This window comes from Notolabrus celidotus, chromosome 3, assembly GCF_009762535.1.
Source record: "Notolabrus celidotus isolate fNotCel1 chromosome 3, fNotCel1.pri, whole genome shotgun sequence".
NCBI classification, from domain to species: domain Eukaryota; kingdom Metazoa; phylum Chordata; class Actinopteri; order Labriformes; family Labridae; genus Notolabrus; species Notolabrus celidotus.
Window position 1 is genome coordinate 24,136,182 of NC_048274.1, and position 16,154 is coordinate 24,152,335.

The 16,154-nt window shown below is 38.7% G+C and overlaps 1 protein-coding gene across 1 annotated transcript; it reads left to right on the forward strand.

Annotated features, from left to right (window-relative positions):
* The first annotated feature begins 1,636 nt into the window (after nt 1-1,636).
* Nucleotides 1,637-15,503, forward strand: smyd2a (SET and MYND domain containing 2a). The gene is given in 13 exon segments (XM_034680842.1): nt 1,637-1,994; nt 4,130-4,193; nt 4,797-4,907; nt 6,858-6,918; nt 8,570-8,697; nt 9,466-9,533; nt 11,246-11,348; nt 11,462-11,572; nt 12,193-12,271; nt 12,274-12,312; nt 12,494-12,668; nt 12,786-12,894; nt 13,061-15,503. Coding segments are annotated over 13 exon segments (1,374 nt in total). The 5' UTR covers nt 1,637-1,752; the 3' UTR covers nt 13,145-15,503.
* The last annotated feature ends 651 nt before the right edge of the window (nt 15,504-16,154 follow it).

Consider the following 16,154-nt stretch of genomic DNA (forward strand, 5'->3'; position numbering starts at 1 on the left):
TACAAAACATCATAATGAAATCAGATCAGGCAGTTAAGACAAGACAACATTGGTTACAGTGCACTTTCAGAAAACACAACGACATTTCAGGAAAACCCGACATTTCACAAAAAACAACAGCATCTCAGAAAACACGACATTTCACAAAACACAACAACATTTCAGAAAACACAACATTTCACAAAACACAACATTTCAGAAAACACAACATTTCACAAAACACAACAACACATCAGAATCATAGACTGTAAATAAAATGGACAGCGTTGCTCCGCCTCTTCCCGTTGTACGGTTCTGAAGCCAAAAAATCCCGCTCCTGGGCGCCGCCATTGTGCAGCCAGAGTCTGTGAAGCCACTGTAACGAGCTCCGCCCTACAGCATAGCATCACAAGCAATGTGTGTCCTTTGAAGTTTCCCTCTACAGCGGCTGTGAATCAAAGGAAACCCGGAAGTAAAACCCCGTTTTTTAAACTCTAATAACTAACAAAAAAGAAACTTTTCAGGAAAAAGAGAACTTGGACACAAAACAGTCAAATAATAACTACATATCACCACAGCATACGGATGTGAGAAACATTCGCACGTGTATTTATTTTTTGACCTATACTACAGCCAGCCACCAGGGGGCAGACACACTGCTGAAAGCTTCACCACCAGGGTCGCATCCGGCTCGCTTGATCAGAATACACAACATTTCACAAAACAGAAATGGGAGGGACGACACGTCTTGTTTCTGATTGGACAGAACCTGACTGCTCAACATCATTTCCTGTTATTGTAAAAAGAAATTTCATTTAGCTGTATACAAGCTATCCAGATGAATGACAATTAAGTTTGAGTTGCGTTGTACGGTGGCCCTGAAGGACAAAACAAATTTACAAAAGATGAAACACATCTTATTTTTACATTTAATAAAACAAAATTACATCAGCTAAACACTTTTACTAAGACCAAAACAAATTTACATTTAAGAAAACAAATTTAAAAAAGATGAAACACTTTTACAAAGTTTGAGACAATTTTACAAAAGATGAAACACTTTCACCGTTAAGTCTGATTCCTTTTAGCCTGACTCTGTTTAGCCTGAGGCTATGTGGTCTGAGGCCATTTCATCTGAGTTCTGACACATGATGAAGGTTTTGTGGAGATATGACGGAGCTTTTCTGGAGACATGAAACTTTTTAATCTGAGGTCTGACACCTCTCTCTGAGACCAGAGGATGTCCTAATATGTAAACCATGTCCATCTCCGTTTGGTTTCTCTCCATCAAAACAAACTAAATGACCCCTCACTCCATCACTTCCTGATCACTTCCAGTATTTGGATTCCCTTTCCGTAAAAATGAAATGTTAATTTGTTTCAGAAATGGTAAAAGTGTTTCATCTTTTGTAGATTTGTTTTCTTAAATGTAAATTTGTTTTGGCCTTGGTAAAAGTTTTTTACTGATGTAATTTTGTTTAATAAAATGTAAAAATGTTTTCCAAAATGTAAATGTGTCTCCAACTTTGTAAAAGTGTTTCATCTTTTGTAAATGTGTTTTGTCCTTCAGGGCCACCGTAGCGTAGAGTAGAGTAGAGTAGAGTAGAGTTGAGTTGAGTTGAGTTCCTATTTTATACAGTCTATGGTTGAGTTGAGTGTTATGTGTGTATTGTTGTCGCCTCTCCAGCAGGGAGCGCTGAGATCCACACACCTCGCACACAGAGGACCACAGAGGAAGACAGCGCTCCGGCAGAGAGACGCTGATCACAGCCTATGATCACAGCAGACACAGGTGGTGGTGGTCGGCAGTACCTGATAGAAGAGCCCTTACCAGAACACACCATGAAGAACGAAGGCATAGAGGGGACGGAAAGGTTTCTGAGCCCGGATAAGAACAGAGGCCTGCGGGCAGTGAGGCACTTCTCGGTTGGAGAGATGGTGTTCGTGTGCCCTGCTTACTCCTACGTGTTGACAGTGAATGAGAGAGGAGCGTATTGTGAGCACTGCTTCACAAGGTAACACCTCGCCTACCTGTGCTGAACAGCTGAAAGAACCCTGCGACGACTGTCATCCTCTTAGCATACTCAAGTAGTGTTGTTCTGAAATAAATGGTCGGCCTGTTAAGTTCATTGTCAGCCGACCTCCCAACCTAGCTAGGTTAGCTTGGCAACCCCTGGACGCTTACCTAGCCGTAGGTGTTTCGGTGTAACGAGTGACCCTGTTAACTGGCGACTTTCAGCCGAGTGTGTCAATGTTTGTCGTAGTAACAACAGCAGTTGAAACATGGAAACCTCCTCGCGAATACCTCTTAGTTTAGTTTTATCATAATGTGGGAATATATTTGTTTAATGAAGAACTAAAGTAAGCGGCATTTTTCAGCAGCTGCGACAACCACAGACGCATGGGGTCTGAAAGTCGCCAGTTCATAGGGTCACTCTTTGATCCGGAACACCAGTGCTGGCTTTAATGGGACAGTGCGGGGAGGAAGCTCACCTGACTGACACTGCAGCATTTGTTTATAGCACTGCAGACTCAGGAAAGTCTGAAATAGAATGCCATTATTATTTAGATACGTATGTCTTATGGAAGTTTTTAAAGCCTAAATTTAAGACTTACCTTTTTAGTCTAGCTTTTAATTTGGACTAATTTATATTTAGCCCAGGACTGCATTATTATTTTTATTATTATTTGAATCATTATTATTTGAATCATTGCTTTAACATTTATTTATCTTATTCAATTATTTTAATTTTAAGTATTTTATTTATAATCATGCCTTTTATAATTTTACCACTGCTGTTGTTTTCTGTCTCTCTGTTATTCTGTGAAGCTGCATGTTTTTATGTATGAAAGGTGCTATATGAGCAAATTTGAGCTGAGTTGAAGCATGCATTAGCTGCTGAACGTGCATTCACATACATAATCATACACTTGGACATACAGCTAAATGAACACCTAACCTCTTCTTTATTCCATAGTGTGACTTCTCTGCACGTGAGAGCACTCTTTGTTCGTTCATGACAGTCCATGTCTATCCAGACACCCTACATATACCCTCTAGCCCACACCTGCTTTTAGAATCTTACAAGCCAAGCAGTAACAGGGGAAGCTGCAGCCTTCATGATATCAGACTTTTTGACATTTATTTCTGGTTTTCAATGAGACCCACAAGTTAAAGAGATTTCAGACATTTAATGATGGTTTTTAGCCCATGCTTGCACAAGTAACAGAGTAGGATGTTGAGTGGTATTAAAGGCCAGCCTACAATGCTCATTGAGTATTGACATATGTGGGTGTGCATGTGGGCATACTGTACTCAAAACTTCCCGGAAGGTTAAACTGGTACCTTGTTTAAGATTCACCTCTGTAGCTTACCTTTCTGTCTTGTGGAGATCTGATGTGAATATAACACTCTTTAAGAAACATATGAGAGTTCATTTAATGATTTAATGCAGTCTCTGTCACCCACTCACTTTCATGTCCTGTTTAAACTGCCCCTAAGGTTTTTAGAGCAGTAAAAGGTTAAAGTGCTAAATATAGCTGTCCATTTGTCCCAAGAGAGGAGGAGCGTGGAGATGAGAAGGCCAGGGTGTGTGTTTGAAAATGGTGGTGTGGATGTGTGTCTATCTGTGTGTATTTGCTTTCACACTGTCTTTAAAAAAGAAAAGCTCTAATAGGCTATTTGTCTTCAGTTACCTCTGTTTGACAAACTACCCTTTATTGAATGAATAGTGACTTAAATATTTTTAATACTGGCTTATAATGTTATTAATACGTTTAACTGTAAGATAAAACCTAAAGTTGTGGCAAAAAAAAATGTGTTGATGTTTTAGCTGCTATGTTTGGCAACGGTGTATGCTTATTGTCAGAGGACTAAAACAAACCTATGATTAGTCACATTCATCATGACATTTCACAATAAATAGAGATAGTTTCTAAATGTAGAGGTTGTAAACTACCAATTAAAAAGTTGAGTTTATTTCCACATTCAGTAACTGAAAAGTGCAGTGAGATTATATCTGCCAGGAAAAGGTGAACACTGTTTTATTTAATTTAAATGGATACATTGAATCACGCAGAGAAAATGTCACTGCAGTGCACTTAACACAGCTGTAATGTAGTAAAGTGTTGTGTTTTTCTGTCCTTACAGAAGAGAAGACCTTTTTAAATGTGGCAAATGTAAGCAGGCGTACTACTGCAACGTTGACTGTCAGGTGAGACCGCTTTCTGCTTCATCTTTTGCTTCTCTATGCAGGGCTGTTGTTTTCTGACTGACTTTGTTGTCCAAAAATATCTTTTCTTTTTGTCTCCAACTACTTTGATGTGATTCACATGCATTAAGACTGGCATTTTTTCTCCTAGCACACACTACAGAATGTATTTATAGGAACTCATTTCACTGCTCTTGTGACCCACCTCTGGTCCCAAGACCACACGCTGAAAATCTCGAAGCAAAGCTCTGTCTGAGCAGGCCGCAGTACACAGTTGTACTGCTGTTGCTATGACAATGCAGCCTTTTCTCCATTTGCCTCTGTCTGGTTTCACTTTTTTGGCACAACAAAATAAACTCAGCACTCAGCAGTAAAATTGAGGCGTGTGTATTAATAAATGATATTGTTGTTTTTGTTGCTCTGGTCTGCTTTTCATCTCTCAGATTCTGTTTGGGCTCTTTGATTTCATGTGTTGTGTTGCTGAGTTTGATTTCCTCTTTTAAGGTAATTAATGGTAACTAGCTGTTGTTATATTTGTCTTTCTCTCTCTCTCTCTCCCTCTCTCCCTCTCTCTCTCCCCCTCCCTCCCTCGATGAATACATGCAGAGAGGTGACTGGCCTATGCATAAGCTAGAGTGTGTAGCAATGGTTGCCTATGGGGAGAACTGGTGTCCGTCAGAGACCGTCAGACTGGTGGCTAGGATTATCGTTAAACAGGTAAATGAATAGATGCTTCTCAGTTTTAAAGCTGCTGTAGGTAGTCACAGAGTAAACATCTGTTTAGAGAGAGGAACTTCGAATGTCAACACTATCCCTCCCAACCAGATTTCCTCCAACACAGATCGGTGTGTGCAGTCATGATAGTGATAGGACGTAGTTGGGGCCGCCCCTTAACCAATCAGGACGGAAGATTGGATATTAGCTATGGTTGGTCCGTCATAACGGGAATGACGGGATTAATAACATTGCGTGATACAAAGGCATTGGAAAATGCAGGGATTTCGCAATAGTCTCAAATTACTCCACTTACCGATGAGTACCGATGGGCGTTATGACCTTTTCTCCAAACCCAGCAGAAAAAAAGTAACGTTTTTACACCATTCCTACCAACAGCAGCTTTAAGTGATCACTTTTTCTCATCTGGTACAGTGTGGAAGTCTTTGTAGGGAAAAAAAAAACTTAAACAGCGTGCTTGACAAGCAACAGATCACATAAAAACAAACACAAAGAGAATTCAACATCAGAGAGGGCTTAAACAAAAAATTTAAATAAGACAACAAGAAAACAAACACGAAAGACCCAAATAACGAATTAAGCTGATGTCACAGACAACCCAAGAACCCAGGCAAAACAAGAGCCCGACAATATGTACTGTGACCTGAGGGACAAAGAAAGTAAGATGATTAAGAATATAAAAGGAAAGAAACAATAAAAAGGGGCTACAAGTAGTAAAGGAATAAAGCACTTAAAGAGGGGTAAAAGCAATAAGGTAAAATAAAAGCAATACAGAAATAAAATCATCAATATAGATAAAGAATTTGAAGATAAAAGTGATAAAAGACATTAAAATAGAATAAATGAAAGCTAAGAAGCTAAAAGAGGTAACAAAAGGTAAAGAAATAAAAATAGATACAAAGCAGTAGCATGAATAAATAAAGCAAGATGAATAAAACCAATAAAGGCTGTAAATGAGATATCAAGAGAGTAAAACAATTAAAAATAAGATGGGATAGAAAATAAAATGTTAATAAAGGCAGTAAGAAGACGACGACATCACATAAAAGTAAGTTTAAAGAAGAGATTTAAAAGATGGGATGAAGAACAGAAGTAACTATTAATGTAAATTAAAAATTGTGTTAAACCGCGTTGAATTGAGTTTGATATCTAAAAAAAATAAAAACAAAGTGTAGAAAGGTTCTTTAAATTTGTCATGTTCATGCTGTCAAAACACAGATTGTTGTTTTTGCTCTTTTCATTGTCCCACTGAGACTCCGATAGAGAATAAAGATATCAGTCATGATAATAGTCATGGCTCTAATTTTCCATCCATCATGTAAACTCAAATTGACCGGACTATACTTTAACGCTCCTGGCATGAAAATGTGATGCACATGTTCAAACTTAAGAACCTATGAACAAATGTAAACAAGATAAAGCAACAAAGAAAACAAGTCTGATAATAGTTTGGTTTTCTAAGCTTGATAATGCTTTATGTAATAGTCCAGCTGGGAGCTGCTGCAGCTGCAATGCAATCTCTCAAGTGATGTCAGCTGTATTTCAATATTTTCTGCAAGAACGAGACAGGAGTATGAAGTCTGTCCTGTCTTTGCTATTCATTTATTTTAGTCCTTTAAGGTTGCTCATTCACCATCTAAAGACAGATTTAATGAATCAAAGTCACTTCACTCCTGTGCTCAGTGTTTGAATCGAAGTGTTGCTCTCATTGAACGTCAAACATCCTCATGCCAGCACTGCCATCATACAGTTGCTCTCAGCCGCCTCTGTGTTTTTAAAGTGTTTTAAATCTGAATGGACCTGAATGTCAAAAACCTCAGATAAGAACTGCATAGAATCAGGGAAATTATAATTCATTTTACTCTGCATGATTTACTTTGTTCATTCTGACAAAAATAACCTCAAATGACACGACTGTGTTTCATGTTGCAGAGGGTCACAACAGAGCGCACCCCCTCAGAAAGACTGCTGCTGCTCAAAGAGTTTGAATCACGTAAGCAGATGCATGTGTGTGTCTGTGTGTGTGTGTGTGTGTGTGTGTGCGTGTAGTTACATTTGCACACAATTTTAGTTACATGGTGCGTGTGTGTGTGATCTTTCTGTGTGTGTGTGTAGCAATAGCTGTGTGTCTATTAATATCCTCAGCTGTAGCCTGCAGTCCTGGTTCTGTCTCTTTTCATTCATTCTACATGTGCAGAGCACTGGGACATAATTCCCAAGCTTCTACGTGCTGTAATTTCATGTTCTCCTCGTTCCTTTTTAAGCTACTGCTGCTCTACTCTTAAAAAAATCTACAGTGTCTCTCTTTGTTGTTTTGTTTGTGTGAATACACTGACCAGCTTTAAAGTGCAAACATATGTACACAGGTCTGATTGGTTATATAAATTCCCTTTTCTGTTTTGCTCATATGTTGCTTTAATAAGAAGTTGGACTCAACTACATAAGTCATAAGAACAGAGCTGAAGCTGCTCCCAATAATCCCGAACACACTGTGAGAATGTGAGAAAGTATCTTGGGGTGCCCTCAAACGGTTTTCTCTTCTCCATGTGGTAATATCATTTAGTCTAAGCTGTTGTTGCAGGCTCAGATATGTCGTCAGAGGATTGACCAGAATTAACCCTCACACCTGTCTCTCATGCACACAAAGCAAATCAGTGGCCAACAGCTGCCTTGTGTCACCGGTCTCTCTCTCTGTACCTGTCTCTCTCTGTGTGTGTGTGTGTGTGTGTGTGTGTGTGTGTGTGTGTGTGTGTGTGTGTGTGTGTGTGTGTGTGTGTGTGTGTGTGTGTGTGTGTGTGTGTGTGTGTGTGTGTGTGTGTGTGTGTGTGTGTGTGTGTGTGTGTGTGTGTGTGTGACAATGACAAATGGCCCAATGCATTAGCATATTTGATTTTTTCTAACACTGACTTGTCTTACAGAGGAGCCATGCAATTAGAAAGAATGTCGTAATAACAGTGCCAACCATAATTATTATTATCATTATCACCACAGCTTATTTCTATTACTATTATCTATTCTATTACTCAATTGCCCACTGAACTATTTCCCCTTTTTTGTACAAATTATTATTATTATTATTATTACGGTCATGATTTATTTATCTTCAATGTATTTATTTATTCATTATTAATATTATGATTATTTTGTTTTTTTAATTCCACTTTATTATTAATTGATTAATTTATTTTTAGATAAGTTTTGGTCTGTCGCGTTTAGTTATTCATCTAGCTTTTGCATTGGTTTCAAAGTTCTTTGCATCTTACAGTACTGTGGGTTGAAAGGGATGATTAAACCTAAAATGAAAACAAAAGACATTTTAACTTTTGTAGCAATCGTTGTCAGTCCTGAAGCTATGCTTCAAAACAAAGGAAGCCTGAATCTCTCTGACATGTCTAACCTTTAGATTATGAGATGTCTTGCTTGTAAAGAATATTTTTTTTGCTAAGGATAAAAGTAGAGGAGGACTCACTTGAAGGATATCAGGGCACCATGACTTCCCAGTATCATCCATTAAAATCACGCTTCAAACCAAAGTTAATCAGAGGGTCTTGTTTATGATATTGTCATTTGCTTTAAAACATGTTGTCTGATTACTTTTCTTTCTTGTGTCTCCTGTTCCTGTTCTTGGTTCTGCCTCCCACCAGATTTAGATAAGATGGACAATGAGAAGGATGAGATGAACCAGGCAGACATAGCAGCACTACACCACTTCTACTCCAGACACATCAGCAACATCCCAGACGACCGGGCTCTTACTGAGCTTTTTGCACAGGTGAATTGCAATTATTCATATATAATCCCAAGATTTTCAGTCGATCATAGGGGGATCCAGGAGTAATTTGGGTTTCATCTGAGCAGTCTGGACTGGATGGGTTCATGGATCGTCCCCTCCCCTTTTTTGGGGCAAATAACAATAAAATCTGGTCCACAAGGAAACATTGAGTACGCACTAAGCATTGAAAAATGCTTTTACAAATTAGTAAACAATCAAGAGTACAAACAGTCCCCTTTCTTTGATGAGATGTCCTTCTAAGACAGCTGACACATGACCTGAATTGGTTCCTATAAGGATCCAGGATCTTTGATAGGTTGTGCTCTTTAATGGTCTTGTGATTGGTTGGAAGAGCAGCAAACAGGTTTTGTCTGACACCCATACAGGTGTTGACCTTTCATGGTGTGTGTATGAAATGATGACACATACAAACACGTGTAAAAATACAAAACACTTAAGACGCACCATGTGCAGATCTCATGTTTTTATACTGATATCCTCAGCTGCTCTGCACAAAAACAAATACTACAAGATCTGTATCACACCCACCCATCTGTCTGTCTGTGTTACTTCACAGCATGTAGCTCTTTAATCTGATCAGTCTGGCAGTGCTGCTGAGTGTGGCAGCAAAGGTAGGGAGAGTGTGATATCATTTGAATCATCATGACTCAGTCTGCTGTTCTCTGACCCACCCCTCTACTTGTTTGTTTGTTTGTGTCTCCCCCTCTTCTTCTTTGTGGTGCTCTATCCCTCTCTCTTGGCCTCCAGGTGAACTGTAATGGTTTTACTATAGAGGATGAAGAGCTCTCCCATCTGGGATCAGCTGTTTTTGCTGAGTAAGTAGTCCATGTCAACACATCACCCACAAGCAAACAGTCCATCCATTTTGCTGATTTCATGAAAAAAAGTTGGGATAACAATTTTGAATTCCTTTAAAAACTGCCTGCCTTTACGAGAGATAAACCCTGCATGACAAGACCACTCAAAAGCTGGTGCTTTACATTCTGCATACAATGTTATTTTATTTATCCAGTATTGTCAAATGGCTGACTGTCTGCTATTAGAAAAATATTGTTTGCTATTGATAAACCTGAAATCTGCTCATCTTTACTGATCCAAACAGTATTTGTATAACTTGAGTGGCAGCCATGACAAATCAGTTGTAAAAGCAAAACCCTTAACAGTCTCTGGTGGCAGACTCAATCGGTCTGCAGGTTTGGCTGTGGAGTGGGGATGTAAATTTCAAGTGTTTTCCATGATCGATCTTTGGAAATGTTATGATCAATTATCGATTAATCATTAAAAAAAACATAGACGTTTTCCATGTCAACCACAATGCCAAATGCGTTTTTCCCCCTGAATCAAATTTTCCTTCACGAGACAATGTATATAACTGACCAATAGCTACGGATCGTAATGGAGTGTACAAATTTTTTTTTTAAACGCTGAATATTATCGTGTGGAGCAGGCTCATAAAAAGTGAAGGCTCAGACTTCCACATGTGGATTTACTGCAACAAGAGAACAGAACAGAAACATTTTAGACTCACAGTGTCCAGTTTTCTGTCTACTCGTTCTTACTGAGAAAAATAAGCATGTGAACATGGTCAGGTGTCAGCCGGGAGCGCAACTGAGCCATAATCAGTCTGGCAGAGACAAAGAGCGCTCGTGGTGACCTGTCAGTCAGCCGCAGCCCCCAGCTGAGCGTCTCTGCTGTATGTATCAACTTTAACAGCTGATTCACATTTAAACATGCTTTAAACTTAAAACACCTCCCTGATAGCTGAACAAAATAGAAGACCACATGATGTTTGTTCCAAATGATAGAAAATTGAAACAAAAAAATGTGTTCAAGTAAGTTCTTAACAATCAATTAATCGATAGTCGATTAATTGTTGACATCCCTGCTATGTAGAAGCAAAAATGAATTGACCCCCAATTAAATGCTATATTAGAGGCATTTCCAGTACAGGTACATCATACTGTAAAACTTTGATTTGATTCTGTGCCATCTTGAGATTTCAACTAGGGAAATAATTAAGATATAAGGTAGAGTTAAAAGTGTGTGGGAATAGGAACTCGCAGAGTGTGTTGTTTGTTTCTCACTGATTCTTAGCAATCAGACAATAGGCTATGATGGGGCGGTTACTTCATGACAGGTGAGCAGTCAGTTGAGCAAGTGGAGGCATCATTTATATTTTTTTCCATCTTACATTGTTTTCAACTAAGGCAAAATACTGCATATCAGCCCTTCAGGTTGAAACAGTAATTACTAAGTAAGGACTCCTCTTCCCGGGTGAGAACCACTCATACACATGCAGATTGATTATACAGTCATCAACTGCAAAAATATTTTAATAGGAGGTTGCCAATTGTTGAGCTGAGTGCTGAAGATTTGGACACATATCCTAACCTTATTACTCATCAGTCTTAATGAAAGCCCAATGTAGTAGAGGTGTTAAGTGTAATGGTTTTATCAGGATTCTCTGATGAAAATGTCTCAAACTCTTGTGCTTCTTTTCTTTCCTTCCTTCCTTCCTTCATTCCAGTGTAGCACTGATGAACCACAGCTGCAGTCCGAATGTAATAGTGACATATAAAGGCACGGTGGCTGAGGTCAGAGCTGTTCAAGAGATCAACCCTGGAGATGAGGTTTGTAAACACTGCACTCATACTAAAAGATGCTTTTCACTGTCAGCAGTATTAAGACCACTTTCTGTCACCAACATGCCCCTTTTTCAATTGACCCCCCTTTCTCTCTGCAGATCTTCAACAGTTACATAGATCTGCTCTACCCGACAGAGGACAGGAGAGAACGGTTGTTGGATTCCTACTTCTTCACATGCCAGTGTACTGAATGCACCTCAAAATCGAAGGTACTTAAAAAGTTGCTCCAAAGCCCAGTCTTGTTCATGAAGTTATGTAAAAATGACTCACTTGATTCATAGAAATAAGGTTTGACTAAAACGTTTGACGATTTATGTTGAAAGAAAGTATCTCACATGCATCATTGGGTGGTTTTCCTCCCACCTTTTAACATGCATTTTCAATTTGCATATAACAAAAATGGAAATGTAGACAACCAGAAAAAGTAAGAGAAAAGTCCTTCATCCATTACTGATGACAGCACGTGTTTACATTAAGATGTTCAACATAGCTCAGTTGTTGTTTAATGCTTTTAGCATTTATGACAGATGTTTTGGTTAATATTTAATGCTCCATAATATGTGTAAATGTATGTGTATCTGACCTCTTTTCCTTTGTTGACTGCATAAAGGAACAATACATCATCTTGATCAAATCATATTTGATTTAACGTGCCGTGACCTCTGATGTATTTCAGCATTTTTTAGTTGTTGTTACTTCACGCTGGTTAGAATTAGTGTGTTCAGTTTCACACAACTGGAATGTGACTCCTTGCTTGAGTTTAACAGTTGTGTCTCATGTATTGTATGTAACAAACAACAAATTGTTTCTTTGAAAATTCTTCCCATAGGACACAGAAAAAATGGAGATCAAGAAACTGAGTTCTCCACCAGAGCCAGAGGATATCCGATCCATGGTCCATTATGCCAAAATGTCATTGAGGAGTTCAGGAGAGCCAAACACTACAAAAATATCCTTTTTCTGTCGTGACAGATTTCTCCCCTGCCTAGTTTCTGTATCACATCTGAAGACTTTTCCTGTTTGGTCCATCAGTTTTTTCTTCTGTCTTCCTCAAGGAAAGTTTTTTCACTTTCCAGCCTCCTCTTCTTTCTCTACTTTCTTTCTTTTGTTTTTCCTTGACTGTGTGGTACCTCCCAGCGAGCTGCTTGAGATGTGTGAGCTCAGCCAGGAGAAGATGGGAGCTATCTTTGCGGACACCAACGTGTACATGTTGCACATGATGTATCAGGCCATGGGTGTATGTCTCTACATGCAAGACTGGGATGGAGCTATGAGCTATGGAGAGAAGATCGTTCACCCATACAGGTATGCTGATCTGATTGGTTAGTCCGTTGTACAGCAGCACTGCCTGTATAGAGGAGGAATGGAAGAATTTGCATTCACTGCTTAATTTGATGTAAACGTCATGGCTTCTCTCCACAGTGTTCACTACCCAGCTTACTCTCTGAATGTAGCGTCTATGTATCTGAAACTGGGACGTCTGTATTTGGGGCTGGAGAAGAAGACACCAGGAGTTAAAGCTCTAAAGAAGGTAGGCTTCATTTCAGGTATCTGCAGTCTGAATAATAACACAATTGGAGAGATGTCATTTTAATTAACAAAGTTTATGGATGTGTCTTACAGTATGCTTGATCATTCAACAGAATGTGTCGTTGAAGTATTTCGAAACCCTGTTTTTGTTTTTTTTATATTTCCAGGCACTTGCCATCATGGAGGTGGCTCATGGTAAAGATCACAATTATGTAGCTGAAGTGAAACGAGAGATTGAGGATCAGAAGTAAAGGAGGAGCAGAAAAAGAAAGAGAGAGGCCCTGGATTGAAGAACCTCTCTTAAAGCAAAAAAACCCAAACAAACAACAACAAAAAAAAACATCCCGACTGCATGCCATGCATCTTATACCTCTCTGTTCCTTGACGCCTACAATATTTCTTCCTTACCTCTTCAGGCAGTGTTTCTTTTGTTCATGTCCATCGTCAACACATTCTTGCTGTGGAAGACTGTTTCTATCTATGGCCAGCTACATCCTGTCAGACCTGGAGATAAAAACTCAAAAATGTTTGGAGTGAAGCTCCTTAAACTGGGTCAACATCCATACAGTAAATCAAAAAGGATCACATCAGTGTAAAAGAAGAAAAGTACTGCCTTTAGAGCTGCCTTTCAAACAAAGCTTTCATGTGACAGCTACACATCCTCTGTTTTCAGACTTTGTCGTGCTTTTTGTCAGTCTGTAATACTTTGTCCTGTACACCCATCAACAGATTGTGTGTGGCAGTGTTGATGTCTTTGGCAGCCATGTCAGCTGCACAGCGGTTGTTTATTGATGTTTAACTTCTGTATAGACTGCCGAGTAGTTGTTACAGAGGGCATTACTTCTTATCCACAGCTTATGCATCTGAACTCTACCAAAAAATCAGCAACAGAGTTTCTGGCTTCATTGATTCTTGTTTAAACTGTGAAAAAAAGATGACTTACCATGCATCAGGTACTCTGTAGCATCGGAAAAGAGAATGCAAACAAATATCCCTGATTGAAGCAGTGTTTCGATAAGCTTGTCTTACAAAGTTTGTTTTAAAGAAACAGGAAAACTGTTGCATGTTTTATTGTTTCTGTTGTGTTTGTATTTTTTTTCCATGAGTCTTGTTGACCAAAAGGGCCACGGGTTTAACCAACAAGGAACCAGCTACAAGGCTCTCTTTACGGTGTATCTTTAACCAGGGGGGACGGTCTGAGACCAGTTTGTAATTTAATTGGCGGTGAGGACATTAGTGCTAAGACCTGAGCGATGATCCTGGATCAGAGCCCCCTTTGCTCTCAGGACAAAAGTGCTTAACTGTAGCTTATGCTGCTTTTGGTCAAGAGATACATTATATACCCTTTTAGTGTTTTCTCAGCAGACTCATGAATCCAGATTATTACTCTGCAAAGACATCATTTTAAAAACAGCTGACTATTTACTTGTATATCATCCTCATCAGAAACTCTTCATTTTTCAAGATGAATGAATGAAACATCCTAAAGAAGGGAAATGCTTCTTTCTCTTAATATTATAAGTGCAAACTTCATTTTGGACCCTTAGGTGATACAGTATGGCATGCTATTGAATAAGTTTCAAAGATATGACATCTTACTAACAAAGTATTTACTTCAGCAGAAACGAAAGTAATTTCAACCTTGTGGGCAGTTAGTGTTGGGGATAAATTCAGAAGGTTTTAGACGACCCCAACCTCAAACATGAGAAGGAGAAGCGCAGATACAGTTCCTGTCACTAGTTTTGTCTTTCTGCTGCAGACTAAATATAAAGTGCAGCATGTGAAAGAAAGTTTACAGAGTTGAAAAGGAAGAATATACAAACTTCATCACAAGGAGTTCATATTGCACTCATATTTTGTACCAATTTTATGATAAAATGATGTCACAATAGCAAACCTGTAAGCACATGTAGTTTCATTTATATCAGTTGCTGTCACTGGACGGCTTGCCTGCCTTCAGACCTTATACAATGTTCTTTCAGAGGAACTAAAGGCACAGGTCTAATTCCTTTACTTTAATGCCTGTAGCCTTTTCTCCCTATTTACTATGGATGCAATGTATGAACCACATTAAACTGGGTTACTGAGGGTCAGAAGAAGCCCTTTTGTTACGCGTTGTCAGTGGTCACATTTGTAGCAACTCTTGCTAAGGTGACTCTTTTGGTCCCCTGCAAACATGCATCTAGAGGGCTTCTGCCTTACAGCTCTGTTTGTATGTAATGAGCAACTCTGGTCCAAATGTTTATTATTGTGAATGTTTTTTTAAACACAATGAAAAAAGGTGGTTTGCATAAGCCAAAAAAACAAACATCTAAACCTCTGTTTACCAGACAATGCTCCTCATTTACTATTTTTTTCTGGTCTGACTCTTGAGCATGCATATGTAATGTATTATTTTTCTGTGATGTCATTAAAAGTGAAATATGTGGCACAAGGAATGAATTGAAAAGACCATACTCATGCTGCACGGATAAAACAAAAGGTCACCTATATGACAGTTTTTGCTCTTTTTGTAATTAACTCTTACTTTATCAGGCATGAACTTTATCTTTTGGAATGCATAACTGAAGTCTGAGCCTCCGAACTCAATAAATGACAGTATGACACTTACTTTGCTGTATATACCTCACTTTTTTTTCTTTTTATTCTTTTGAAACAACCTTTTACATAACCATCCATCCATTATCTCGACCGCTTATCCTTTTCGGGGTCACGAGGGGCCGGAGCCTATCCCAGCTGACTTCGGGCTGAAGGCAGGGTACGCCCTGGACAGGTTGCCAACCTATCCCAAGGCTCTTTAACATAACCAATTCTGTTTTCATAATAGATATTGTAACATGATGGCAGCCCTACATAAGTATCATATAGTTAACATAACATATTTATCTAGGAAAGTCATCTTGTTTCACAATAAAACAATGACAAAGAGATGGAAGAGAGTGACTGATGGACTAATTAAACCTTTATGCATTTTTCTCAGGGGCAGGTAACATTTTGATAATGGTTATGTTACCTTAAGCCTTAACGTCAGCTATACTGTTATGTTAAGTGCCAAATTTGTGTTGACTACTCTTGTTTTTTTAATTTATAGAGCCTCTCTTTGCCCTGTGAAAATTGTTAATACATTTAAAGTAAAACATCTTTAATAATGTGGTTATAGATACAGAAAAGAAAAGCTATTAAACGGGCATCTTTTGTTTTACTGTAATCACATCTTTGGTACAGAAAAAAATGACAATTTCAGCCAAGTACCCCCTTGTA